The sequence below is a fragment of the Gambusia affinis genome, linkage group LG23 (assembly GCF_019740435.1).
Source record: "Gambusia affinis linkage group LG23, SWU_Gaff_1.0, whole genome shotgun sequence".
Lineage (NCBI taxonomy): Eukaryota > Metazoa > Chordata > Actinopteri > Cyprinodontiformes > Poeciliidae > Gambusia > Gambusia affinis.
This window is the reverse complement of record NC_057890.1, coordinates 8,517,126-8,542,237: the sequence shown is the minus strand read 5'-3', so window position 1 is coordinate 8,542,237 and position 25,112 is coordinate 8,517,126. Positions and strand designations below refer to the sequence as shown.

The following is a 25,112-nucleotide window of genomic DNA, read 5'->3' as shown; positions in this document are numbered from 1 at the left end:
AGCGTGGAGGAAACAGACGGGCGACAAAAGCAATACAGACGACTCGTCATGTGGCTGAAAATATGACTTCTGTCGCCATCTAGAGGGCATTATATTATAGGAGGGCAATATATTATAGGAGAGAACCCACGCATGCAGAAAGACCCTTGAAACTGTCTATATAATTGCTGTTTACAATTAACTTTTGAGGTTTCTACTTGGAAGCAGTTTAGTTCATCAAAAAGTTAAATACCTTTGATATTCTTGTTTTATTAAGACGAAATGAGTGGTATTTGGATACAGCAAGAGAAAAAAATTCCCATTTAGACTTTCAAAAGACTTGAAAGAATTTATTACCTGGATTTGACGATTGAACTCAAAACAAAGGAAAAGAACTTGGGGTTTTTTCCCGAAACTAAGTTGGTGATAAATGAAAAATCTCTTTTTACCACGTGCTGTGCAGTATTTACTAGAGAGTCAACAGTACAATTATGCAGATTATACTATTCATAACAAATTAATATTTTACTGTGGGCTTTAAAATGCTATTGTACAAGGTACTTCATGTCAACGTTAGAAAACATTTGTAATTTCACAAATAAATGTATACAGTTCACAAAAAAATATGAACGGATTTAATTTTAATAACAGCACAAAGGACAAATTTGAACAGTTATACACAGTAACGAGTTCCTGTTTGTCGGCCTCGTCTCTTAAGAGTAAACTATCAAACTTATGTTTTGTTAGGTGTGTAACTCATGCTCATGTTCATCAACACAACATCACTGACGATAACAGCAGAAATAAAATCCAACAGTTTCTGTATTTTGCTATCAAGTCTCACACTTCATGATCTCTCGGAGGCAGATGGTGGCGTAACAGGAGGAGTCTAGGTCAAAGTTCAAGCTGAGTGTGAGAGACCCCGGGTCCGATTCCTGCTTCTTCGCGCCATGGCTGCAGGCTGCTCTGTGCAGCTGGTAGCTGAGGTTGTGTGGGATGGCCAGCAGGGGGCGGTAGCAGCCCGGCAGGTTCAGTTTGAGGCTGCTGACTCTGAAGCGGCTCTCAGCCAGCCCGTCCCCTGCCAGTCTCTCCTGGTACCAGGCTCTCATTGCGTTTTCTGGATATTTTACAGAGTTCCCTGGCATCGGCAATAACACCTGAGAGGATGAGAAAATATTGATGATGTAATAAGGAAAGCTTGATTATTGCATGTGTGCAGCAGTAAAAGTACAGCTCAGGAAACGACATACTTGTCCTAATGTGTAAACTCCTGCTTGCTCCTCTTCACGCGTCACCACATGGATCTGACGAGGCAAACGGTCATAACATGTATGAAAGGGTTGGAAAAACCTCCAATGTTGTCATTTATTTTGTGTTTTTTTTGGAGAAACAACTTATAACGTCTGACATAAAAAGAGTCAGATAAGGAACACTTGATCAGTTGAAAGCAGTTAAGGTTCAAGAAAGTCTTTTACTGTTGGGAATTAATGAGAAATCTTTCAAAACGGCCGTTTAAGTTGTCGTTTCTGCTCGATTTCTGATCTTACTTGGGGAGAAATGACCGCTCCAGTGTCCTCGGTTCTGTTTTGTCCTGTTTGCGTCCACACCAGGTCTCCTTGTCTGACACCGAGACCCAAAGCGGAGAGCCTGTGTGCCGCCGCGTCGTTCCACACCCTGATAACCACAAACATGGAACTGTTAAACGCTACCGAAAGGATTCCCGTATTTTGGAGTTGTAGTTTTGCCTGAAGCTGACCTGCTGCAGTAGGCGTGAGGATAGAAAACCCTTATGCTGTGCGGCAGGCTGAGCCACGCCTGGACACAACCATTTGGGCCGGTACCGTAGCGATTCAGGGCGCGGAGCATCAGCCTCTCCCTGGGCTTGGACAGCGGCATGAGTGCTAAAGATTCCTTAGGGTTATCTGATTGAAGGAAGTGTCTCTTCGCGAGGCTGTGAGGATCATCACTGTCCTCTGGAGAGAAGAACAGACGAACAGCACTGACCTGAAATAAAAGGAAAAAAATGCAAAAAGTAGTTAGAGATTTTTTTTAAATTATTATTATTTGTTCTGCTACAGATTACTGTGATGTGGAACTACTGAGGACCCCTTAGTACTCAGGGGTTTAAAATCTGACTATTCACTAATTTGTCTCTGCTCTTCTTCACATGCATGTGGCCACTTTTTGTTCTGTACTTTGCTTGCAGATTACAACACTTAAAGACAAAAAAAACATGAAAAATATATATGTACAGTAGTAATGAAGTCGTATTTTGTTTCCTGTAATGATGCAATGTAATGAACATGAAAAGAATAATTAAATACAAAATAAAATCTCAAAAAGAAACAAGATAATAGAGATGATAATGACAATATGAAAAGTAATACAAATCACAAAAAAACAAATTAAAATTAATACAATACCAACACTAAATATAAACTCTGACATACAGTTTTGTTTTAATGGACTGATAGTCAAGGATCATTTTCACTAAAGTGTCTTACCATATCCTCTTTCAGCAGCGCCAATCCTACTCGATCTGACAAGACGCTTTGTCCGCTTCCAAACCGCTGTGGCCCGTAGTAGTTGACAAAACCTCTCCTCTGCAAAGAGACACGATAAAAATGAATATGGCAGTGGGAACTGTAGCCACCTATAACGTACTGGCTGCTCTAGAACGTAACATGAAAACGGGTTTTTAGCATCACAAACTTTCACCTGACATGACTTCAAAAACATTTTATTTGAAAAGGTTTTGTTGATCATACTTCTTAGTTTATAACAGTGTTGTACAACAGTCTTTTACTCATAAAACCACCCAACATATTCTTTGTACAATACACTTGTGTAAATGATAGCAAGATTTAAGCTAAAAGACCTTTACGTTCTCCACGGCTTCCTTTACGAGCGCCGCCAGGCGAGTGTCCCCGTCGGCACCAGAGAGGTGTTCGTCGGAGGCTCCGTGTGGTCTGAGTTTGCGGACCACCAGGTCAAAGTGATTCCCCCGCAGCCGTCCCAGCTTCAGGGGCTCGTTGACCGAGCGGATCTGAGAGAGACGCATCCCTCTCTTCTCAAATTCTGCTACTTTCTCTTTCAACCTGGAGAAAAAAAACCCCAATTACATATGAAGCAGCCTACACAGAAAGATTTTTCCAGCAGTCTCTTGATTTGTAGAGGCAACACTGCAGTACCGTTGTGGCGAGACCTTCTTGACCACCATGGACTGGTAGGTGACGGCTCTTTTGTCTTTGATGCCGGCGTAGGTGAAATCTGACGGCAGGACCCCGAGAGTAGCTGCCATGTAGCTGATGGCTTCCAGTGTCTCCAGGTTCTCCTTACACAGGGTGAAAGCTGTGTGGCATATTAGTGGAACATTTCAACCAACTACCAATATGCTGGAGCAATACTCTATGCTTCGTAGACTTAAAATACTGCATGCAGCTTCTCAATGTGGAACATTCCACAGCTTGTTTTCAGAGGCACTGTGGCGCAAGGGAGAATAAAGCAATAATCCCGACCTCGACGCTGATGACAATGTGTAGCTGAGGCCCAAAAGCCGGACCTTACCAGTATAAATGTCTTCTTCCTTGCGTTCTTCCGCTGTCCTCTTCTTCGGCTTGCCGTGCTCTCTCAGTCTCACTGAGATCGACGTCCTCCCTTGGCTGCTGAAGCTTTTTGTCTCCACCAGTTTCCCGAACCTTCTGTTCAGAAAGTGGTGCACTGCAGTCCTGTGCTCCTTGCTGTCATCCGGCCCAAAAGTGTAGGACGACCCTCGCACCTTCGCATCGATGAACCTGAAGAAGTCCTCTGCTTCCTCTTCTCTGACCAGTCGGGCCAGCTCCCTGTAGTCGGGGTCTTCCCTCACCCTGATCTCGGGCTGGATGGTGACGGTCAAGAGGAAGGGGAAGCGGTGCCGGACGGCGCGGTGGACGTTGGCTCTCTGGTGTTTGTCGGAGAAGGAGCCCAGAGAGAGCTCAGGACCGGACGGCCGTTTTTCTCTTAGGGTCATCACAAACTGCTCCAGATCTTCACTCACAGACGGGCCTAAAATAACATCTAAATCAAAACTTCCCAAAGCAGGAAGTGGGGTGTCTGAACCCTGCCCCCAGTCTGATGAAAGGTCAGCATCTTGCGAGCCAGAACAGTAAAGATTCTCCTTTAACTCTGTGTTTGTCTGGTTTTCCTCTGAGGAGGTGCAGCCAGCCGTCTGCACGGCTTGTGCTGTTTTGACCTTCTGTCCATTAATGTCGATCTCGGTGACAACAAAGTCCTCAATGAATGTTTTGATGCTTCCAACGAAGCCTTCATGTTTTGAGAGGAAGTATGCAGGAACATTTACAGGCTCATCGCCCTTCATTGTCACCTTAAAAAAACAAACACACACACACACATTTAGTTATTGATCATAAAACAATTATCAGGATTATAACACAGAAATTACTTTTATACTCAAAAATTCGGAGCACAATTCATTTAAAAATAAATTTTAAAAAGCACAAAAATATTCATGATCAAAAATATTTGTTTTTTGCTTTCAGTGACTGTGCTATTTCGAGTAACTTGATGGACCAATCGGACAAAATTGCGCTGATAAGCATCATAAATTGCGGTACACTTAACATCTAGAATTATCCTAACAAAGAAATTAGACCTACCTTTACTGGTGACTCCGTCATTCCTTAAAAACAAAGGTCTGTGCAGCTTATCTGACCCTCTTTAAATTAAACTGTAAATGTATCATGACTTTATTTAAATCATTCCACTATTTGTTTACGGAACGGCGCCGCAAGCACCGTGTAAACCAGCAGTTTGTAAACACGGCCACGCCGTGACACAATCCAGGTCTACTTCCGTACCACGTGACAGTCATGTGACGTTTCTTAAAGGGAGAGCGTTTGCGTTATTGTTATTTTTTTTATAAACGATGACGGCAAACACATGCACACGCCAAATATGTGCCGTGAGACAAAAAAAAAAAGATTTTTATAACTTTATACTAAATCTGTGAAGTATTTACTGCAACATAAAAGGCAACGGATTAGATTTTTTTTTCACCAATTACAAGAAACTTTTACTGTTGTTCGTCATTTTGACTGATTCCGTAATATTTTAAACCGACAAAGAAAGATTTTTCCAGTAGATTTTCCAGTATTCTCCGTTTTTACATCGTCCAGTTTTACATTGACAACTCTACTGCGTTTAATTTTTATGCGGTTTATTTCATATTACAACTTAAACAGAAAATCAAATCCCACATAAATCAAGCTCAACTTTTTTTCCAGTGATAAAAAAAATCACTGACCGAACAATGACATTTAACGACTCCACTTACATTAGGAGCGTTTCACCTGCTGAGGTCTGAACGCACAGTGTTACAACATCCTCTTGGTTAGACACACAATCCTTCAGTCTCACTAATGAGAAGAAAGGTTTCACATTTTAACATGTCATGTTAAAAGCAAACACCTAACACACCTTTTTTTTTTTTTTTGTACAAACTAATGCAAAACATGCAAACAATTTAATGAAATACAAGGAGATCTAAAAGGAATTCTATAAATGCCATTGGACACATCATGTTTGGCGGAGGATTGGTCTGGCACAGCCCCCAAAACATGATAACAAGTTCAGGTGGCTACATCATGGACTCAGAATGTCTTTTACAACAAGGTACTGGCAAGCTTCACATAATTTAGAGGAAGAAATTTAGAGTGTTTCACAATGGGAATCAGAAGATGAAATAGCTATCATAAAACAATGCCAAAGAATCTTTTAAATGGCTTCACAAAACAATCCGTTGATCAGAAGTTGCAGAGTAAAATACTGTGTCCTCAATATATTGCATTTTGTTAGCATTATTAGTTTAACTCAAAGTTATCCAAAGTACAGATTGAATAAGGGAACATTGGGGTAGCTGGAAGAGCTTCAAACACCAATTCTGTTCGGTCCACATTGTGCTCTGCACCACACAATTCCTTCAAGAGAAAAACATTCAAAATGTCTGCCAAGATCTTGTTGAAGTTCAGTAAATGAAGCGGCGTGAGTCATGAAGACAAGAGCGATGTCTGTGCCGTATTCGAAAACATCCATCTTCCCGGTTGTTCGCCAGCTGTTTAAGTTCCAGAGAAATCTTCGTCCCAAATAGGGGGAGAATATTTTGCAATAACGAAACACAATGACTTCCTTTCAGTCTCCTCCCTTTGGCCCAGCACTCGATTTCTCCAACAAGAACAAGCTGTCTGAGTGAAAGTTGGGCGTCTTTCAAGCTCTTTTGGGAGGTGAGGTTGCAAAAGGAAGATGGGGAAAGTCAACGTTTTGTTGAAACGAAGTTACGTCTGCACGATCGGTGTGATAGCGGTAAGTGTTTTCTATTTACTAACAATTTTTTTCCCTTTGCTGACAAAATCTACCGTAAGACCCAGTGGAGATTTCAGTATCTTTTATTGTATTATTTGGATTTTCAATTTACTTGGATTGTCTTATGTGTGCAGCAGACATATCTTTTTATTGGCTGTTGAAATTTGTTTGATCTAAAACAAAAGAAATATGTGAAGAGTAAAAAAAAAAAAATCATGTCTCCCAAAACAATTCATTCCAATTCTTTTGTGTGTGTGTGTGTGCGTGGGTGTGTGCGTGTGTGTGTGTGGGTGTGTGTGTGTGCGTGTGTGGGTGTGTGCGTGTGTGTGGGCGTGTGCGTGTGTGTGTGTGTGTTTTGCCATTATAGATGATCGCTATCCTCACCTTGGGAATAACTGTCTTCAGTCATGGAATGTTTCTGTACGAGGAGGTAACACACGTGCAGAAAATCAAACAAATTTGAAGCTAAATGTGTTTTTTGTGTCTTAAAATTAATGCGCAAATAATCTAGCAACAAATTCTAACTTTTGCTAAATTCACCTGGCTAAATTCATTGGCTGTGTTTTATTGCACCTTGTTCGGTGTTGAGTTATTTGAATTCTCAGTCATGACAACAAGAAGGTTCCCACCTGATATCGGAGATTGCAGAACTCTCCTAGGTCCAATATATAATCTGGTTATGCATGTAAAACATACTGAAAGTTGCTGAGGTGAACTATTACCAGTATTGTTCCTTTTAGTGTTCGAACACCTAAAAGGAAAAGAATCACATTATCAACATGATTGGCGGATAAAAGTTGGTACAACAATTAGAAAATCCTATTGATTTTCTTGAATCCGAGTTGAGGTACTTTGAGGTACCAATCGAGTGCATCATAATTTCGCAAAAAGCAGATTTTCCACTGTTCAGAATACGTTGACATGTTTCAACTACAGGATGTCCATACGTTCAGGGGGATATACTCCTTGTATGGGGTTTCTGTCATCCCGCTCCTCTTTGCCATCATTGGTGCGTTTGGTGTCTGGAAGGAGAAAAAGTGGGCCCTGATAGTGGTAGGTAAAACACAAACAAAGAAAAGAAATGCTCTTTAGTGAAGACAGCAATCTTCCATTATCTGATGCAACTGTATGTTTGCCAGTTTGCAGCTGGGATGAGCCTGGGATGTCTGTTCTTTATCTTTCTTGGAATATCCCTTCCATTTGCATATCAAGAGGTACTGCCATCTGCATTCTCAGTTTGAAGCTTCATCTGCTAAATACTCAATACGACTCTGAGTGTGACTTTATATCTATCTACCTCTCTCTTATTTCAATCCTGCTTTTTTATCTTGACTAGATGGAACTTATGGTGAAGGATAAATACCTCAGCATGTTGCCTCTCTCAAATTTAAGTGAGAGTGAATTATTGGAATTCGACTACACACAGAGTGAGGTAAGTAACCCGATTTGAGTTTTTCACCAAGTAAATATCTGTAGAGTTGCCAAAAATTTCATTGAATCATTGGTCATTTTCAATTGTTCTTTCTTTTTGCTTGGAATTGTAACACCTATTAAAAATTCACTCCACTGCTATGGTTACAGTTTCCCCCTTTTGACTATGACACTTCAGTACTAAATACAAATGGTATTAAATTAATCTCTTTCTGCAAAGGTATACAAATACCCCCAAAATGACGCATTTCTGCACATTTATCAAAAATAGAAACCCAAGAAATCACATTTATGTAAGTATTCATATCCTTTGCTTAATTTTTACAGAAAAGTATGTATGTAGGATATACATCATACATTTAATTGACAAATGGGGTTTAGACATTGTGTGAAAACCTGCTTGCTGTGTCTGGGGTTTTAAGATAACAAAACACTTCAACATGAGTTAACATATTTAGTTACATTTTGTAAAACTGAAGAAAATACATATATATATATATATTTTCTTAACTTTCTTCTCAGTTTCACTGTTGTGGGTTAACAAGTTTCGGCGACTGGGAAAACAGCATTCCCGAATCATGCCGGTGTGACACAGACTCCTCTGATGAATGTGTGAGTGTTTGTCTGTTCTTCGTTCTTTTGTAGGAAATGGATTTCACTGTCGGCGTTAAAAGAAAACAGTCTGTATTCTTTCAGGCAACAAAAAACTCAGCTTGGAAATGGCAGCTTTAACTGGTTAGCAAGAATTTACATCCCAGTTTCCACTGATTTGAAGAGCTTCAATATAGACAGTTTTTTTTTTTTGCTAATCTTTTACAGAAACTGGTGATTGAGAAACATGCAGTTAGATAAATCAGTTTGATATTTCCTGGTCCACTCACTTTGTCCTTCTGATGTACTATTTGTTGTCAGATTATTTCTGTCAGAATCTAATTTTTGTTAGGCTTACGGTTCCACTACTTATGTCTAATAAATGGTAAGATTTCGAACTGTCATAAGAAATAATTTACCTGATCATTCATCTCTCCGTGTTGTAGGTAGATTCTTATAGATCTGTGCGCAACGATTCCGGACTGAATTTTTTGAACGTCAAGCCCATCAGGATTTATGCCAAGGTAACAATCGAAATCTTTATTCAGGAGTAAGAAGAACCTGGTCTCATGATTCAGTTTAGTCAGTTTTTTTCCCTCTTTTTTTAAACTAGTAATCCATTAATTTTCTTACAAGTCATATATGAAGACTTTAACACTTGCATCCTCTAAAAGCTATATGACAAGTTGTACTGACCAATCTTTTTCCCTTCCCAGCCATGTTTTCCAGCCTTAATTCAACTTGCGATGCGCCATGTTTCCATACTCATTGGCATAACGTTGGCAAAAACATTCTTCTGGGTAAGTACTGTGCTCGTTTTCATTTCTGCGTGATGTACATCTGTATACAGATGAAATTGATGCTAGTCATGTAGCTGCTAAGGCTTTAAAAAAAAAAAAAAAGTCAAGATTTATTTTATTTTGCTGCCCCCTTCTGCTGCTTTTAAAAATTGCAAAGACTAATAAATAAAAAAACGCAAAGTAAAGAACTGTCTTTCTTCCATGTTTCCATAGTTACTGTCAGTCGGGCTGTGCATTGCAGTTCTGTGTCAGCTGAATAAAAACGTGGATTCTCCAAACGTGGTATACAGTCGATAGGCCAAAGCAGGGAGTTATGACATTCTCAACGATGCTCACGAACCGTCTTTGAAAATCGAATAATTTTGTTTTTCTTTTGCGATTCCTAAATATTGGGACAACAATGTTGGCATTTATCAATGCTACTCTATCATCAAATGTGTTAGAAATATCACGCATGTACGCCCGGAACTTTGAAATATTTTAACTGAGCCATACATATTATATATATTGTTTATCTGGAACTTAAATATTACAACATGTACAATGTTAGAAACTTTGATTTATCTTTTTTCATAATACTGGTTGGAAATGATGTGACTTCACATTTTGTATGTCCTTTTTCTAGCTTTTATAGCCTGCTTTTACATTGAATAAAAAAAACCCCACACCATTTATTTTGTGAATACATGTTTTTCCTCCTCCACATTATATATATATATTTTTAAAAGCCAACCTTTAAACAGTCGGTAACTACATGTAATGCTACCAAGCCAACACACATATCAACACATATTTTAAAGTCATAATAAATCACACCACAACAAATTTTAAGCGAAAATCAAAAATCACATTTTTATTCCTGCTATTTATAGAACATTATTTAAGGTTCACATTATAAATAAATAAATGAAAAAACAGTGACTGCATAAATAAAATTGCCATGACTTTAAACAATGTACCGCATATCAGGCATTTATGGTTTAAGTGCACAGGTAGATGAATTTCATTTCGAAAATGTTTAACCTCTTACTGCAGGTAGCTCATGCAGAAAAATCGATACTTATGGTGGTGAGTTGTTCAAAGGTTTTCAGTGGAATTTCTGCTGGAAAGCTGATGACTTACTTCCCAGCAAGAATCTCTCTAGGCCTCCGTGCAGTTCAGCATTTCTTTTTTTTTGTTTTTTTTCAAATCAAAAGACAGTCTAACTGTATTTCTGCTCTATGTGCAACAAAAACCAAGACATCTCTTCAATCATGTTAATCTGATCAGACATCATTCACTCATTTAATGTGCTTTTTTTTAAAAAAAAAAAAAAAAGAAAAAAAAACTGCAATGACAACATTTCAGTTATATACAATGTGCATAACAAGAGGTCAAGACATTCAGTGAGAAATGTGCCTCATTCTGTTGGTCTAACCTGATTATATATGCAAGAAATACTTGATTATATTCAATAGAAGCATTTGTAAACACTGTTTAAAAATAAGGTTCTGAAAGAAGCTTATAAATATTAGTAATTTCCAACAATTATTGTTCACTCTAATGCAGTTTCATGTGTGCTTAAGGGACAAAAAAAAAAAAAAATCTTCTTTAACATAACTGGTTGTATTGCAGAGGGCATGTTAAGTTAGAGTCTATTTTTAATCCACAAACAGTGAAACTAATGGAGAAAGAAAAGACAGAAAGTGCATGTGTGTGCATGTGGAAGTTTTATGTAATGTTCATCTAATTTCTATAAAAAAAAAAAAAGAACATTTGCATATAATACAAGAACACAATTTTTTGTATACAGTGAAGTTGTTGAAAGCTGCTTAAGATGCACCAATCGGGCTTTTACTGTTCAATACTGATTTTTTTATTTTATTTAATTTTTTAAGACCAGGCTTACTGATTCACTTTAGGGATTTTTTCCCCACCCTACACATCAGCAAATCTAGTCCTGGTTCTTTGATAGAGGTAGTTCTTTATAGACTGAAGATGGTAGAAGTTCCTAGTATTTTCAGATATGCACTGAATATAAAAAAAAAAACAAGTTTTTTTTTTTTTTTTAGTAGTTGATCAAAATCAGCCAATGTAAATTTGTTGGTTTTGATTTTAAAATTGACGAAACGCATTTCAGTAGACTTTTTTGTTGTTGTTGAAAGCCTAAACAACTAATTTAGAGATAATATTTCTGTTTACAAACCCTGACAACATTGATGAATAATTAAATTAGAATTTTGCTGTCATTTTAATTTTAGTAAAGGAAATCTGCCATTTTCAGGAAAGCATCTTTTTTTAATTCTAATGTTTCTGCAGTGCCCTCTAGAGGGATTTTCTGGTACAAAAACGACAAAGGGGATGGAGGTAGCTCACTAAGAACCTTTTTGTGGGGAAAAGAAAATACTGCAGTGTTTTTGATAAAATGTTAGATAGCCTATGAATCAACTGGATTGAGATAATATGTAATATAGTACGTATATGGTTCCTACACATTTTTAATGGCAAAAATCTATATTTTTCCAGCCCAAATATCCTTCCTTTTTAGCCCAGTTCGCTGAATATATGAAAAATATTTAATAATGTGTCAAAAAAAAAAAATGATTATAAGGAAGAGAAGAAGAAGAACACAAACAGATAAGTAATTAGATAATGGATGAGCAGATAGATGGATAGCATTATCATGCCCTGGGGATGACAGATTGAGGTTTGGCTGGATGAACAAATAAATGGATAAAGTTTTTAGGACGGGGGGAGCCTCAAAATGCGTTTTCCGTTCTGGTTTCTAATTGAATGCTTACTCTACCCAGGAAAATCCTGCCATACTTTCCCACATTTTTCCAGAATGCTGAGGATCTACATTATGACTAAAAAAAACATGTTTTTAAGAAATTGGCCTTAAACAAAGTTGTGACTTTCTTCAGAGTCACATGAAGCAAACAATACAGGGCATATTTGTGCTTGATTAACACCTTAAACGCACTTCCTGTTTGGCATATCTACCTATAGCATAACGGCTTTGAAGAAAGGTTTTCCTTAGAGAGCTTTTATGATCATGTTTTAGAGCCATAGAGTTTATGAATCAATAAATTACAGGATTTCCAAAGGGTTTTCAAGCAGCTTAAGTGCATTTAAAATACATTTTTCGTCACCAAACGTCATTTTAAGTCAGGAGAGCGCAGAAAGCCGCAGTCATAATTTTACAGTTTTGAATCCCAGCAGTGCCTACTGCATGTTAAAAACACTGAATTAATCTCGGAAGGTTGGAATACAGAAAATGTGAAAATAATTAATAGAATGGCTAAATTTCAAACCATTTTTGAACACATGAAGTAAAAAATAATAATAAAAAAAAGGTAGTTATGTGCATATTGAACTTAAAAAAATATTAAGGGACATCCTTACGTGTTCCATGGGGGGAAAAAGCACCAGAAAAACAACTTACTTGACAAAATATTCTTTGAAAGCACAATCTTCTATATGACAGAAGCATGTAAAAGTGTGAATAACATGTAAATACAAGTAAAATTGCTTTGTTTTACAGCAGTAAGGCTTCAAACAGTAATATGATAATATTAATCTAACCATGTAGATCACTTCCAAACATCAGTTACATGCAGTAACATGTATAAAATCATAACATATATTGCTACAGCACATTACAGCCTGGTTATGGTACGCAGCTCCATGTGCCAATTCAAACCATTGTATGCTTGTAGGAGTCAGTAAGTGTGTGTTTTAAAACGTACTGCTGTGCTAGAAAGCACCGGGAACATATCTGTTGGACTGGAGGAGAGCTATGAACTCCTGTTTCCTCTTGATCTGCCCCATCAGTTTGATGCTCATGGCGAGTAGGATGAGCTGAGGACAGACACAGAACGCAAGAAAACGATGCGTAAGATTCAAGGAGCTGAACGCGAAGCAAGGTAGTGGAAGTTGGATGTAAATGTGATAAAGAAAAAAAAAAAGCTTTACCCAGAATACTCCGCTCCCGAACTGTATAGCCATCTCCAAGGAGAAGGCCAGCTTCAGTTCAGAGAGGTAAATCGGCAGGCAAGGCTGTGGGATGAAACAGCACGGCAACATGAAAGGCTCAAAGCAGCAGACGTAAACAGGATATTGATCTGGGTGTTGTTAATGTTGTTTTCCACTGTGTCCAATTACACCTACTGAAGTTCACTCGCTGGCTTTATTAGCTGCACCTGACAGAGCGTTTTGTCACACCGCACTCAAAAATCTGTTTACAGAGCGACAGCAGAGGTCAGCGGGAAACGGCCAGTTTGTTCCTCCTTTTGATCAACAGTCACTTAAATGTTAGACGAAACGCATAAAGAAGAACTCAGCGTGGAACTGGATGAGGCTAAAGCATCCTGGAATGCGTGGCAGCATGTGGGCTGATGTAAAGTGATCATCTATCTAATCGAAAAAAATCTAAGTGGTTTGCTTTTAGACCTCCTGAGATCCTTATTGTCGGCCTTTTTTGCATTATTTTGGTGTGGAGCATTGATACATCCTGCCTTCTACCAACATACTAAGACTGTGGTAGCGCTGCCATATGCATCCTTTTGGGCATCGTCAGTATAAATGGCTTCCGTCTGTGGTTGTGTTGAAGATTTTCGATTACGTAGAAAAGGCATTTGATTAACTTCTTGTTTTATTTTGTTAAGATTTCCCTGTTGTAGAATCGGTTTGAGCCACTTCCTGTTTCATGGGTTTTACACCTGGCTCCAGTTGCTAATCAGCATACCTGTAGTGAATTTGCAATCATCATCTCTAGTACTTATTCTTCAGAAATTCAGCTCCACACTGGATTTGTAAGGCTAGATTTAAAAAAAGATTTTTTTTTTATCATTCCCTGTGTCATATTTTTATCACTCTTGCACCATTTATTAAGACATAAGAATTGTCTGACACATTTAAAAGTGGTAGTAACTTCTGGGATAACACCAAACACTTACAGAATTGATGAAAGTATCTACGAAACTGTGTCTGTGATGGATTTTACCTCTCGATAAACATACTGGTTCTTCGGCGCCCCGATAGTGGCGCTGCCCCGTAGACGAACCTGGTTGAAAGACCAAAGATATTAAGCTTGATTATAAAATGAAAAATGGTAAATTTCAAATCCTCCTATAATTGTTTTTCTTATTATTTTAATTGTAAATCAACAGCTCAGCAGGTAGAGTCTGTTTACGTCTTAAGCTGCAGCGTGGTGCCACTTTCTTGTTGTATTTTTTATTTTTTTTTTACACTGTATAGAGTTCATGCTGAAGTCTATATTTGCAAGTGTAGTCAAAGTATTTTCTTTTTAGAGCAGTACTACGAAAGAAAGCTGAAAATGTCCTTTTTGTTGTGTAGAAAACTCACCTTAACAAAAAGTTGTAATATTAATTGTTATAATTCTCAAGCCTGATTCTCTTTATCTTAATTTTTAATATTACACCAAAAGACCAAAGACTAGGTGCTTTTGTTTTTGTAACCATGTTAATTTTGATTAAAGTGCAACATGATGACCAAAATACATAAAATAATTGTGATTATGTTGCTAATAATTTAAAAGGTGGGGAGTACTCACACATTTTCCTGGATAGTGACAGTTACAGGAGGCGGGGATGGATGCACCCCAGTCCTTGTACCCTTCAATGAGACCGCAGCATTCCAACTGGAACGGACACAAACCGGATTAAGTTGGAACATAAAACAGAGCTACTTAATTAGCAACGTGTGTAAAACATTTAACAAGAAAGCAAAGTTTTAGCAAACTAATAACTCCTTTTCCGGGATCTCTAAATGAAACAACATCAAGGCTTCTAACATCAGCATGTGCGGTTATATTAAAGTTAAATGAGAAAGTGAGCGAGTGGCTCTTTACTAGAGATGCAGTAAGTTCTTATCGCCACTGGGTGGCGATAGCAAAATTATTTAAAGTTCAGCTACGCTGTTTTAGTGACGCTGCTGTTCCTACAGCTTTGCCTTTAAAAAGAAAGACCGTCAATAACAGTAATCTACATTTAAAATAACTTTCTGTAAAAAAAATAAAAACAAAATCAGAAGACATTAATTACTCAAATATTTCTATTTATTATAGTGACCTGAAAAAGTCAACAGAATTTACAAGAATCCATTAGAGTGATTTATTTTATACTAACTGTTTAACTGGGTTGATAACTTTATTAAGATTTTTCTTGAAAACTCCTGATAAGTTAGACTCATAATAAGAGGTAGAACTTAAAAGAAATAAATGATTCTATTAAAAGATTCATTCATTATAAATCTTTGAACAGATTTTTACTGGAGCCCTCAATTCATGTGGAGCTAGTGTTCTTATCAGACCCAAGTTTCACAGAAATTAAAAAAATATATATAAAATGACCATTAAACTATAAATTCTCTGGCTTACTTCCTCTTGGATGTTATGTAGCAACGTCCTGTTGGCTTTGTTGGGCGCAGTGAGCGGCATCATGGCCAGCAGCTTGGACTCCTCACGGACGACACGTTTCTGAAGACAGACAGAGCTCTGAAGAAAATGTTTGCAAAATATGCAAACACGTAGGATTTAAACATCGTACCTCATAAACGTCTTGGTAACTCAGTGCCGTTCTGATGATTATTGTTTGACTGGCCACCGCCATCCCAGTTGCGTACTGCACACAGACACACAGGCAGTTTAATGCAATAATTATTCCTTCACAAACAGAAACTCAAAAATACACAAGGCGTTTTAAGATTTTTTAATTTCTTTTCTTTCTTTTTTTTTTGTACCAGAATCAAACACCATCTCTTCCCTTTGCAGGCCCCAAACACACCGAGCACAGACAGCAGCAGGCAGCCAACCTCGATCACATACATCATTGCTACAGAAATACTGGGGACCATCTGTAGAGAAAAATAAAAGTACATTTCAGTGTCTTGCAAAATGTTCCGACTGCACAAATATATTTGCATTTTGTCACATTTGCAACACTAAATGTCATTGTTTTCCAAGAAAAATGATGTATGTTCCGAATTGTTTTCACAAATAAGTATTTTGAACCTCACCTTTGGTTTACGGTCTTTGGTTGCCTTTGGAAATAGAACGTATGGCTTTTGATTAACGATTGCTTTCTTCTTGCCACAGTTTTAAATTTTCACTTGGTAGAAAATTAAAACATGTTGAAAATTTACTACTTCCCTACACGCTACTTCGGGTTAGTCTGTCAGGTAAAATCCCCTAGAGATGGAGTTTATTATGTAAATATCTACTATTTTGAACAGGTGTTGTATATATATATATATATATATATATATATATATATATATATATATATATATATATATATATATATATATATATATATATATATTTGTATTCCTCTCAAATGGTTATTCCAGGGGGACAAAATAGAAATATTGCTTCCATTTTGCATTTGGATTTCATTAATAATTCCTCACCTGCCTTGTTAGCTTTTTTCAACCCTATTTGCTTAAAAGCTACATACATCCATATAATTTCAGCAAAAACATCAGAAGTATATCTTACCTTGCCAGTTTGTATGAGGTCCCTATGCCAAATAACAGTCATCCTCAACATGAAGAAACACAAAGCCTAGAAAAACAGGAACATTTCTTTATTTTTTAAATTATTCTTTGCTTTTAAATCATTTAAAACTAGTTTAATTCAGGTTTCTGGCATCTGAAATTACATATTACAGCTTATATTGCAAATCCTTAAAGGTTATGTCTTCTTGAACCCACTGCTGTTACTTCTTAAAGGAGCAGTGACTTATTTAGAAAAGAAGAAAACCAGTAAAAACCCAACCAATCAAAAGATCGACCTGCGTGCATGTAACTCGTGTGACAAACATTACCCCCTTCAAATTTATAATGTATTCATATGACAGTAGTATTTATGTCTAACAAAAACATTAATTTACACATTTTAAGAAGACCCCAAACAGGCCTGTTCGGGTAAACTCCATTCAGAGCCGCTGGAATGTACTTACCATATGTACAGCGTTAGCAAAAATAAACGGCCTTTTCAGACTCGTTTTATCCGCCACCACGACCACTGAGCTCTTCTGCATTCTCGCTGGTGACTCTTCCAGGCTTTAAAACGCTCCCTTTTTTACATAAGAAGAAAACAGAAAGAAGCTTGCGGTGGAGACTGTAAGGGCATCTGTCGTCTGCATCCGCACAGGACGTCACTGTGATGTGCTGGATGCTGGCTCCGTGCTGCCTTCAGGTGGCGTCCGGAAGTGTAGGAAATAAGAAGTCTAGTAGTTATGAACAGCCCGGTTATTATAAAAGCGCATTAGCAAGGCTGTAACTAGGATTATAGACATGTTGAGTAACTGAAATCTACTTTTAATTGCTTTTTAAGCTTTAGATATGATTTAATCCTACAAAATATATTTTATCTAATGTTCTAAAATGTTTTGAATTTAAAATAGTTAATTCTCCTGAAAGAAAGTCATCAAAAATATGGCAAAATGTAAATGATCTTTTCTGGATGTTTTACAAAAATCCCGTACTTATTATAAATTAAATGTAATATTGGAACTGTAGTAAATTTTATGGCTTTCTTTTCATCCCCGTACCAGTTCTGGCTGTGTCTTTTACTTTAAAAATCTTCAACGCCATCAATGTTTATACATTCAGACCAAGAAACCAAGCTTCCACTGGTATATGAGTCATAATCCACTATCACTTTGTATTCCGTGAGTGTGGTCCAGTGCTTTCTTTCTTCTCCAATAATTCTCAGGGAAATCTTAAAATTGACAGATATAATTTGGAGTAAAATTTATCGTAGAATTTTGTAAGTAGTTCAAATAAGCCCAATGTTACAATTTGATTCTTTATTCCAATGTAATTACAGGTTAAAAAGGTGTATGTTAAAATACTTGTTTTGGAATTGCTAGTAAGGAATAGATAAATTAACAACTTAGCTCATTTTTTTTATATAGCAGTCCAAAATTATATCAAAATTATATCACATCACAATCAAATCTGGTTGACTATTTCATTCTAGTTGGTAAAAGGTCGTTCAGGTTGTCCAATACTGAATTCACCCGAAGCTAGCAAGTGGCAACAGGGGAGAGGTACCACTCCCTTTTAACAAGAGAAAGCTACAGCAGAACCAGGCAATCTGAAACAACTGGCTTTGGGTTGAGAGGAGAGGCAGGAGTGACAGAAAAGCAAAACAAAGCAGTACAAGGTTAATGTCTGCACCTAGGATCTTTGTAGAGGAGCCTTATTAGCATCTTGTTAGAAAAACCTTTAAAAAAAAGCAAAGGAAGGGTCAGGATTGTAGTGCAGCACTAATACTTTACCTTTAAAATGTTACTGGAAATGGTGTACTATTGCTATTAATAACTGTTTCAGTAACACGTGAAGCTTTTTGATTTTGTTTCTTTTTATCAATACAGACAGTTGAAATCAGCAAAAAGATTTGGTAGTTAACTTATCAAATAAATGATCAAATATGGTTGGAATTAAACTTTTAGATCTACCCACATTTGAAGTGCCATTTCCTAAGCAACTCCAGTTGACTCATTTCGTTGCAGTTGACTCATTCCCTCACAAGTTAGTAAAACAAGTTGCTAAGAAGTGGTGCTGTACACAACTGCAACAGTCCTTAAAGGATGAGGGGGTCTAGTAAGTTCACTGCCAACTGACTTCATTTCCCATAGTGCATCATTAGGTATGAGGCTTGGCTGGGTGGAGAGAACAGGTGGGGCAGGTTTCTATTGTTACCACAAGTGATGTGAAGAGGGCAGGACTCAGGTGAGGAAGAACAGGAAAAACTGATGGGAGAACCTCGGTGGGAGGAACTGTAAACGAATGTTTGTGTGTGTAAGAGAGCGTAAGTACGTACCTGGGACTGCAGACTGCTATAAAGAGACACATCTTTAAACTATTGCTAACAGGAAGATTTTTTTCCATTTTTATTTAAGCATATTTTTTTGGGGGGGGTGGGGAATTACTGGAGCCCGTTTTACAAGGACTTAAAGGATGGGATGGATTTTCATGTCATTTGTTGCCGTGGGAAGTAAAGTGGGTCAACACCTGAGAAGGAGCTAAAAGGAGAAGCTGAACTGAGACCGTTTTTGTCCCGCTGAAAGAGCACAAGAGAGGAAGGACATACTAAACTTTCTGGGAATACTAAAGAGGAAGAATGCATAACTGGACAGGAAACACCATCTTTTTTATTTCTCGTAAAATATACATAGAAGCAGTTGATTTCTGAAGCTTCTAATATATTAACCACAAACCAAATTGGTGATAAATATTCTCCTTAGCTGTTGCTGTTTGGAACTTTTTTTTTTTTTTTTAAAGTATAATTTTGGGCTCATTTTTAAGCCTCCATTCAACCGTAAAGATAACTCATCACCTTTCAGCTACCAAAGGTCAAACATTCCAAGAGATCTGCAGTTCAGCTAAAGGAGGGATCATTTCCTCTGCTCACACTGAAAACGACACACACTCCGCTGTACTTCCACCATGCAGGCACCGCCACCTGAGCACGATGACACTTTTGATTTCCTGTTTAAGATCATCCTCATTGGGGACACCAATGTGGGGAAGACCTGCGTGCTCCAGAACTTTAAGTCAGGGGTTTTCTCTGACAAGCAGCAGAACACCATCGGAGTGGATTTTACAGTGAGGACGGTGGATATTGAAGGAAAGAAAGTAAAGGTAAGCTTTCCTCGTAGTGTGTGTTTTAGACATACGGGAGACATTAAATTAAGAAGTATAAATCTGAAAATTATATCGGCAAAAGACGTGAGCTAAAATGGAAAGTAGAGATTCTATTTCGGGGGTAGTTTTGTTTGTTAAAAAAAATGTTATTGAAATGAACAGCTCCCATAGCTGTTCATTTCCCTGGGCTCCACATTCTTCAAAGGAGTGACAGAACAGTAAGTGGCAGTGGCAGTTTGACTCGGTCCAAAACAAGCCCGACAGGCTGCTGGTATGAAGAACCGGTCCATCAGGTTTCTCCCTTTGTGCCTTTGTAATGGCACACATCTCTTGGACTGATCACTCGTGTCCTGCTCTTACTCTCAAAAAGGAAGTTGTTATTTCTGGAAACTTTCATTGGTTTTGCATACAAAAAAAACCATATCGTTTCATACTGTTTTTAAAAAATGTTGCTATTGTTCAACGTATTTCATTGAGATTTTATGTGTTAGATCAACTTTCCTAAAAGAGCCACACAGCACAATACCGCCGGCACCATGTTTCACTGTGGGGATAATGTATTCAGTGTGATGTGGCCAGCGCATAACTGTACATGCTGCTGTGTCCCCTTCATGACCTTTGATAAACTTTGTAATGTTTACGTATATTAGGGTAATATACGTATAGTGCTGAATATAAATCCACATCCGTGTTTTCAGGTATTTATGTGTAAAAAGGTTGAACAAAACACTGAATATGTTCCTCCCACTTTACATTTTACATTACTTTCTATGACCTTTCACTTACATTTAGTACTAATTCATTAAGTTTAAAAAGGTTGAATACTTTCGCAATGTATTTGCAAAATAGATTGTAACAGATGGGGCTGCACAGTGGCGCAGTTAGTAGAGCTGTTGCCTTGCAGCAAGAAGGTCCTGGGTTCGATTCCCGGCCGGGGATCTTTCTGCATGGAGTTTGCATGTTCTCCCTGTGCATGCGTGGGTTCTCTCCGGGTTCTCCGGCTTCCTCCCACGGTCCAAAAACATGACTGTCAGGTTAATTGGTTTCTCTAAATTCTCCCTAGGTGTGAGTGTGTGTGTGAGTGTGTTGTTTGTCTTGTATGTCTTTGTGTTGCCCTGCGACAGACTGGCGACCTGTCCAGGGTGAACCCCGCCTCTCGCCCGGGACGCAGCTGGAGATTGGCACCAGCAACCCTCCCGACCCCATTAGGGAAGAAGGGTGTAAGAAAATGGATGGATGGATGGATTGTAACAGATAGGCAAGGCAATCTGTGGTGGAAATTTGGGAGTGTTTTCCATATTTAATTTTTTGATCTTATAATGGCAAAGAAAACATTTTCACAATCAAAAAGCATTTGGGTGTAACAATAGAGCAATATTTTATTTAACAATTACTTTTGGAAGACATTTGGAAGCAACACTTCAGTTCAGTTCTAGCTGCTTTGAATTAAATGATAACTTGTCTCCTCTAAGTTAGGGGCTGGCCCGTTGAGTCTACGCTGGTTGCTACAACGCTAAAAAGGTCTCCTAAATCCATGGGGAGTATTCACAGAGACATGCTATAAGGGCTTGGGATTCTCCACAGGGAAACCAACAGGCGTCTCCTGCCTACCATGTATGTGTTTGTTGCTAAGGCCCTCTGTAGTTTACAGGCTACACATATTGTCTACATATAAAATTATTAACTCAAATGCCCCAATGTTGGGGATAATTTTCACAAACTCAAAGCAACATCTCCAATACCCTTGTATGCTTACTGAAGGCCTCTGGCTTCTCATTATCTCAGTAGGGATCATTAAACTCATTAAAGAAGGAAGAACAAGGTTTCAGTTAAAGTTTATGGATCAGAACACAATAAAAAAAGTCACATGGCCAACGCCAGTTCCAAAATCAAGCAACTATAACACCCCAAATGACAAGAAGCACATTACATATTTTGTTGAATCTTTATTTATGTAACAAATTTTAACCGGAGCAACATTTGCCTCACAGTTGTGTACAGCATAAAGTTATATGTAGTTTTTCCTACCACAGTTTTTCTTGTATAGTGAGGAGCATTTGTCCTTTTGCATCCATGACAGTTCGCCATGTGGCAGAGGAAGTGTTAGTGTGACACTTCCTGTCCTTGCAATCATTTACATTTGACAGTTAAAGTGGTTTGGACTCAGCCCAGGCCCGTATTTTGTGTCTGGGTTTTTTTGTTGTTGTTTTTTTTTCTGTTTTACGCCATGCAACACCAACACTCTCATAAAAATCAACACACAATTATTTTCATTATTATTTTTATTATTGTTGGCTACCTTTAAGTTACCGTAATAAAAGGAAAAAATCAACACAATAAAATCCTAGTGTCTCATGTTTGTTGCCAACATCGTTCAGTCACTCACAAAAGTAAAAATCTCCTTAAATGGTTTTCATGACACAAACTGTTGACCCTTTGCTCCCAGCAATTTTTTTTTTTTTAAATGACGACATTGTTTTGGATTTAAATGACACAAAAAATTGCCTATTAAAGTTAAAGTTGAAAAACGTCAACATGAGGTCATCTATAGATCTCTTTATATGAATAAAATTTTCTTGGGCGGATTAAATGGGCAGACTCCGTCTTTCAATGCTTTAGTTGGCTAAAACTTGAGCCTACGCAAAGTTCTGCATCATTTTGCGGGGTAAAGAAAGATCAGGTTTAACTGACTCAAGACTGTCACAAAACGATCTCTAGACATTTTTTAGGCAAATTTCAAAATTGTAATTTTCTCTCTCCCTGGAGCAGCAAGCTGTGCTAACACCAGCTTCTCTGTAATTTTTTCTGCTTCCTGTCCCTGTTTTTGGGAGTTAGGTTGCTTTATCCTTCATCCTTGGCAGCCCCCCAAACACAGGCACTAATGGGAGTTCATAAATTTCTGGGAAGTTCGGTCCTCGCCCTAAATGATGTTTCTTTCATAATTTTCTTTGAGAAAATGGTGAAACATTGCAATAATTTTAACTCTTTGTAGTGAAATCAATGTGAAAATTGTTTGCTTAAACTCATTGCTGATTGGTTTCCCAATATATGCATTGTGTTAATGAAAACTTCAAACCACCAGATGAATGTCACTTTTGTAAAAAAAAAAAAAAAAAAAAGATCCCACCTGCTACACATTAGGAGCCAGAATGAACCACAGGAAGTTTTTTCATAATTATTTTCTGTTATATGAAAGCCTTATACGAGCATGAACTTTCTATGTGATCCAGATGCAGGTGTGGGACACAGCAGGTCAGGAGAGGTTTCGGACCATCACCCAGAGTTACTATCGCAGCGCTCATGGCGCCATGATCGCCTATGACATCACACGAGGTTGCACCTTTGATTCGGTGGAGCATTGGATCAAGGAGGTAGAGCTGTATGGAGCTGCCAATGTACTCTTGGTGGTAATAGGTGAGTTGGATTTTGACTTAAATAGACACTATGCACGTACAGAGCAAATGGATTGATTTTGACCTATGACTTTTTATGTACTTGGGTAAAAATATACCATGCCACCAAGGTCTGTATCTGTTTACTCTAAAAGAAAGGAAAAGCAAGAGAACATAGCATAACAAAATGATTTCAAAAGGCTGTTTGAGTGCCTGATCTGGATCCACACATGCTTGTCGAGCCCAAACGTCAGCAGGATTATGTGTGCTGCCAATATGGATTCATGTCCGTCTCCATTTAGGAAACAAATGTGACCTGGAGGAGGAACGGGAGGTTCCGTTCGAGAAAGCTTGCAATCTGGCAAAAGAAAGAGGCATACTCGCTGCTTTGGAAACATCTGCCAAGGTAATGCATACAATCACGACTTAGACGCTGTAATTTAGGTTGAATTTTTAAAAATTATTATTATTTATGACGTTTCCTCTTTTACAGGAAAGTCAGAATGTGGAGGAAGCCTTCTTGATGATGGCCAGGGAGCTGCTGTCTCGTAACGGCCTCAACGTCCATCAGGATGAAGTTGAGAACAACGGCATGCCTCGGATCCTCCTCAGAGAGAACTCTCGACCAGTCAATGTCAGCATAGGCGCCTACGTTCCACCAGAGAAAGAGAAGAAGTCGTGTTGCTGACGCAGAGAAACGGTGACTGAAGATGCTTGAAGGGTTTTATTTATTGGGAATGCTGATGAAGGAAAGAAAGCAGAAGAATTCCTGGATGAAGATCTGTGACGTCGAGGCTTGATGTATGCCTGATGCATGACATTTCTGTCAGAAGGCAGATGTCAAAGAGATCATTGTATCTGATCTGAGAGGAATGCTGATGAAGCGTCTTCACCAGAAAAATCTGTGATCAGTGTTCAGGAAACGCTACAGCCAAACGATCTCCTTTCATATTAACTGGCCCATGATGCTAATATTTTTCTAAATTCAAATAGTTTATTGGAAGTCTAAGAGTGTGCTAAGTGCTTGGGGTTGTTTTACGGTGCGATTTTGTTAAAATTAAGTTGAAAGAGGATTTTTTTTTTCTTTACCTATGTGGTGTCTCTTAGACTGTGGATTTAAGTTTCCAAAACGGCTTGCCATACACAAAACTACTGTGAAATACAGGTTGGACACACCTTCTAATTGAATTCAATTAGGAAGTGTGTCCAAACGTTTGGTCTGTACTGTATGTCTGAATTGATTTCACGACACAGCTGCAAAAACCTGTGAAAATAAAAAAAAAGCCATATTTGATTATGAGTAGCTTTCAGTGAACTCTTTCAGCCTGTCAGGAAATTCTGACCTCCGAGGACAAACCTGACGTTTCTAACCCATTGAACACTGAAGGGACGATGTCTGAACACTAGATGGTGCTGTGCTGCACCTCATGATCTGTAGTTGCTGTTAGGGTTGCCTTTGCCTTGCATAAAAAAGAAAAGCGTGATTTGAAAGAAAAAATAATTCTCCAAACACAAACCGTTTGCCTCAAAGCCATTTTCTGGAAAATATATAGTGTATTATTACAATAAGGTTATTACACTAGAAGAAGAGGTTTTTACTTTTCTGAGACAGTTATTGGTAAATTTAACCTTGCTTAAGAGATTATTCATCTATAAATATTTGCTAGATTTGGCCATGTTTCATAAAAAAATCAAAAAAACAATCTTTCTCTTGGGAGTGGGGTTGTATCATAGACCAGCTTGATTTGTAAATAAAAAAAAACATTTTTAAAATTTTTTCCCCCCTTTGTACAACTTTGTGTTGGCCTGTCATAAAACATGTAAAACCATTGGGGGAAATTTTCTACTTTTTAATATGCACCAGTATGTGTTGGGGGGGGGAAAAAAATCTTCTCCCTTCCCAGCA

The 25,112-nt window shown here is 38.0% G+C and overlaps 3 protein-coding genes across 8 annotated transcripts; 1 reads left to right on the top strand and 2 right to left on the bottom strand.

Annotated features, from left to right (window-relative positions):
• Window positions 1-231: 231 nt before the first annotated feature.
• pus7l (pseudouridine synthase 7 like) lies at window positions 232-4,849 on the bottom strand. The gene is made up of 9 exons (XM_044108624.1): window positions 4,635-4,849; window positions 3,547-4,342; window positions 3,171-3,330; window positions 2,858-3,077; window positions 2,484-2,582; window positions 1,736-1,983; window positions 1,527-1,653; window positions 1,230-1,283; window positions 232-1,136 (listed from the first exon to the last, which is right to left on the bottom strand). The coding sequence occupies exons 1-9, from the start codon at window positions 4,653-4,655 to the stop codon at window positions 813-815; spliced, it is 2,049 nt and encodes a 682-aa protein (XP_043964559.1). The 5' UTR covers window positions 4,656-4,849; the 3' UTR covers window positions 232-812.
• Window positions 4,850-5,984: 1,135 nt separating this feature from the next.
• LOC122826586 (ras-related protein Rab-19-like) lies at window positions 5,985-24,500 on the top strand. 3 transcript variants are annotated; one of them, XM_044108637.1, is made up of 11 exons: window positions 6,124-6,336; window positions 6,704-6,766; window positions 7,273-7,389; window positions 7,476-7,550; window positions 7,673-7,768; window positions 8,290-8,379; window positions 8,805-8,882; window positions 9,075-9,158; window positions 23,045-23,228; window positions 23,509-23,612; window positions 23,700-24,500. In XM_044108637.1, the coding sequence occupies exons 1-11, from the start codon at window positions 6,277-6,279 to the stop codon at window positions 23,892-23,894; spliced, it is 1,146 nt and encodes a 381-aa protein (XP_043964572.1). In that variant the 5' UTR covers window positions 6,124-6,276; the 3' UTR covers window positions 23,895-24,500. The 3 variants fall into 3 exon arrangements, with proteins under 3 accessions (XP_043964573.1, XP_043964572.1, XP_043964574.1); XM_044108638.1 differs by lacking the exons at window positions 23,045-23,228; window positions 23,509-23,612; window positions 23,700-24,500 and adding an exon at window positions 9,372-10,455 and having other exon boundaries at window positions 5,985-6,336; XM_044108639.1 differs by lacking the exons at window positions 6,124-6,336; window positions 6,704-6,766; window positions 7,273-7,389; ... (3 more) ...; window positions 8,805-8,882; window positions 9,075-9,158 and adding an exon at window positions 17,791-19,811.
• Window positions 10,591-17,422, bottom strand: LOC122826587 (tetraspanin-8-like). 4 transcript variants are annotated; one of them, XM_044108643.1, is made up of 10 exons: window positions 17,120-17,413; window positions 16,657-16,722; window positions 16,176-16,199; window positions 15,900-16,013; window positions 15,707-15,781; window positions 15,538-15,636; window positions 14,713-14,799; window positions 14,143-14,202; window positions 13,113-13,196; window positions 10,591-12,998 (listed from the first exon to the last, which is right to left on the bottom strand). In XM_044108643.1, the coding sequence occupies exons 1-10, from the start codon at window positions 17,198-17,200 to the stop codon at window positions 12,894-12,896; spliced, it is 795 nt and encodes a 264-aa protein (XP_043964578.1). In that variant the 5' UTR covers window positions 17,201-17,413; the 3' UTR covers window positions 10,591-12,893. The 4 variants fall into 4 exon arrangements, with proteins under 4 accessions (XP_043964578.1, XP_043964575.1, XP_043964579.1 ...); XM_044108640.1 differs by having other exon boundaries at window positions 10,591-13,196; window positions 17,120-17,422; XM_044108644.1 differs by lacking the exon at window positions 16,176-16,199 and having other exon boundaries at window positions 17,120-17,371.
• Window positions 24,501-25,112: the final 612 nt, after the last annotated feature.